This window comes from Malus sylvestris, chromosome 13 (assembly GCF_916048215.2).
Source record: "Malus sylvestris chromosome 13, drMalSylv7.2, whole genome shotgun sequence".
NCBI lineage: Eukaryota > Viridiplantae > Streptophyta > Magnoliopsida > Rosales > Rosaceae > Malus > Malus sylvestris.
Window position 1 is genome coordinate 4,609,454 of NC_062272.1, and position 2,860 is coordinate 4,612,313.

Genomic DNA, 2,860 nt, shown 5'->3' on the forward strand with positions numbered 1-2,860 from the left:
GACTCCTATTTATAAGAGAAAAACGAAAATAAATCCTAAACATAATGGATAAATAATCATAATCCTTGACCCACAAAAAAACTAATAAAATAACAATAATAACAAGAACTAAATTTCCAACAAATTCATCGTCAAAAGTGCTTCCATACCGAACCAAAAAAAAAAAAAGCAAAATCAAAAACTGATTTTGCATAATTGCAGAAATGGGAAATGAACCATGTGGTGAAATTCTACTTCTTGCAAAAAATTTATCAGAGTTACTAATTAAAACGCTCCATTACGATTTCAGAATTGTCTTACAATTTGTTTCACAGAAGTGTACGTACCCACTACGCCAACAAAAGACCCTATTACCATAATCGCAACAATTACCACCAACTCGAACCCGAATCTCCGAGCAGCAACGTTAATCTTGAGGTAGAACAAGCACGGCAGCAAGACTGAGACCATCACGTTCAGAGATGCGCCGATTAAAGCCATTAAGTAGCTAAAAAAGGGAATGGCCAAGGCCACAATTACGGTGCTAATTACAATTAAGGTTCGCACGAAGATGCTAATTGTGAGACTATTGCGAAAAGGGCGTGTATCCTCAATAGCAGCAGCAATCGGAGTGATTATAATTGCATACTTTGTGAGGGGATTAATTATAGTAATGTAAATTGCTATCCTTGAACTAATTTTTCGTACTGGAAGATTTAATGTGACTTGAGACTTCAATTCTTGTCCGAACATCAAGTAACCTAAAACCGCCATTGATCCGTAGGTGATGGTGCTTGCAACGAAGCAGATAAGTAATACCTGCAATGATGGGGAAAATGGACATGGTCATATCACTGCAAAAGATTTCAGGAACAAATAGAATCCGTTACAAAAAATTTAGTCAAAAATTAAGTTGAAGGAGAGTAAACCGACAATAAGCTATGTGTGAATCACGATTTAATGCCTCTTTATAGTCCTCTTAAATGTTTCTCTTATTCTGTTTTTTATTAAAAATTTGTAACCATTCTATCTGCACCTGTTCCCTGAATTATTTAACCGTGCTTTGAAAATACTGACCTTGGAGAATTTGCTCCTGTCCTTCATGGAATTGCACAATGTGGGAAAAACTGCATGGCCACAATAGCAGAACAGATACAAGTTCACAGCAGTAGGCAATCCTCTGAAATTCAGAAGAACATCTCCTTCATGAAACCCTACACCATCAACCGCACCAACCCAAAATACGCAGGCAACCAAAAAAAGAGAAGCGAAAACTCCTCCGGCGGAAACATACGCCAACAATCCCAGACTCTTCAGCCATGTCGTTGGCAGAATTACAAGGGCAGTGAGCAAAACAAAGCATTGTTTGCCTCCGACTTTGAGGCCTGCCATGTTAAAACCCTTGCTTGGGAACAACTGGCTTAAGTTGTCACCTTCTAATATTAGAAACTCAACAGCTACCAAATACAGCTCAAGGTACATAAAAATGGAGATGGCGACTCTTCCTTTCTGTCCATAAGCAGCTTCTCCAATGTCGGGATAACTCTTGATCCGCGGATTCCCGTCCATGCATCGTCGTAGAAGCAACCCGGTATACCAACAAAGAAGTGCCAACAGGAAAAGAAGGATTAAGCTCAGCCACCCTCCTTCAGAAAGTGCAATTGGAATCGATAGAATCCCAACTCCTGAAAAATTAAACAAGGTAATTAAGAACGTTTTGTGTGAAGGGGTCAGACACGCTATCCTAGTCAACCGACCTAATTCATATTTGTTGTAATTAAGAAATTTAAAAATATAGTGTGACAGAGAGAAAAAAGAGACAAATTTACCTGATAACGTGTTGAGGCCATTAAAACATGTTCTGAAAAATGTGGTGCCTCCACCTTTGGTTGGTTCCTGTGAGGGTAGGTTTTGGCTCTCAATTTTCTCTGCTTTAAGGCTGTCCATTTTTTGTATTGCCCACTATAAAAACTTTGGTTCCACTGAGGAAGCAAGGGCTATCCAGATACATAATGCAAAAAGGTGACCAAAGCTAGCATTGCCAGAAACGATTGAATTCCAATAACAAAATCATTTGTTCCTGGAAAAAAAGAAAAGAAAAGAAAGGGAAATGGATGGTGAGGATGAGTAGATAGCCACACAAACAAACATAAATATTTAATTAAAGAGAGCATTAAGCAGCTTGTGTTAGACCAAGTCCGTGTCTGGTTTCTGTTCCCGCAACTTCAGGAATTTGTGATCAACCTAAACTCTTATCTATGAAGAGTTAGCTCAGTTTACAACTCTTTTAAATGTTTGTTGTTTCTATGATACGTTTCCTCTGTATCTTCTGTTGTAATTTTTGAATTTTGAATAGCCTTGTAAATAGGGATTTCATTCTCTAATCTAATCTGAAGTGGAATATAAATACATGCAGCCCTTCATTGAAAAGGCATGCAATTGAAGTGAACCCTTGAATATACTTAAGTTTTACATGGTATCAGAACCCTAGCAGTCTAACGACACAAATCCAATTTTTTTTCCCATTGGCTGATAGCTCGAAGGCATGCAATTGAAGATACAAAGGAAACGTATCACCGAAACAACAAACATTTAAAAGAGTTGCAAACTGAACTAACTCTTCATAGATAAGAGTTTAGGTTGATCACAACTTCCTGAAGTCGCGGGAACAGAAACCAACTGGGTCTAACAGCTTGTACAATCTGTGGAATTTAATTGGTGAAAATTACACGTCTATAGGCTTTCAAGATGAAACCCACTTACATGTCACGAAATTTGCTTTAGAAGAAATTAAGCTTAATTTCCATTAGGATCCAATCTCAGAGGAGACGTATCCTCTTATTGTCATGCATTATTTGCGATATCATCCATAACTGTTCAG

At 37.9% G+C, this 2,860-nt stretch overlaps 1 protein-coding gene across 1 annotated transcript; it reads right to left on the reverse strand.

Moving 5' to 3' along the window:
* Window positions 1-234: 234 nt before the first annotated feature.
* Window positions 235-2,095, reverse strand: LOC126595526 (amino acid transporter AVT1I-like). Its single transcript, XM_050261802.1, has 3 exons — window positions 1,809-2,095; window positions 1,057-1,664; window positions 235-798 (listed from the first exon to the last, which is right to left on the reverse strand). Exons 1-3 carry the CDS (start codon window positions 1,924-1,926, stop codon window positions 286-288), a joined length of 1,239 nt encoding a protein of 412 aa, XP_050117759.1. The 5' UTR covers window positions 1,927-2,095; the 3' UTR covers window positions 235-285.
* Window positions 2,096-2,860: the final 765 nt, after the last annotated feature.

Coding starts and splice junctions, on each gene's coding strand:
- LOC126595526 (XM_050261802.1), bottom strand. CDS start 1,926: ATGGACAGCCTTAAAGCAGAGAAAATTGAGAGCCAAAACCTACCCTCA. Junction 1,665..1,808: donor TGGCCTCAACACGTTATCAG/GTAAATTTGTCT, acceptor TTAATTTTTCAG/GAGTTGGGATTCTATCGATT. Junction 799..1,056: donor ACAGGAGCAAATTCTCCAAG/GTCAGTATTTTC, acceptor CCATCATTGCAG/GTATTACTTATCTGCTTCGT.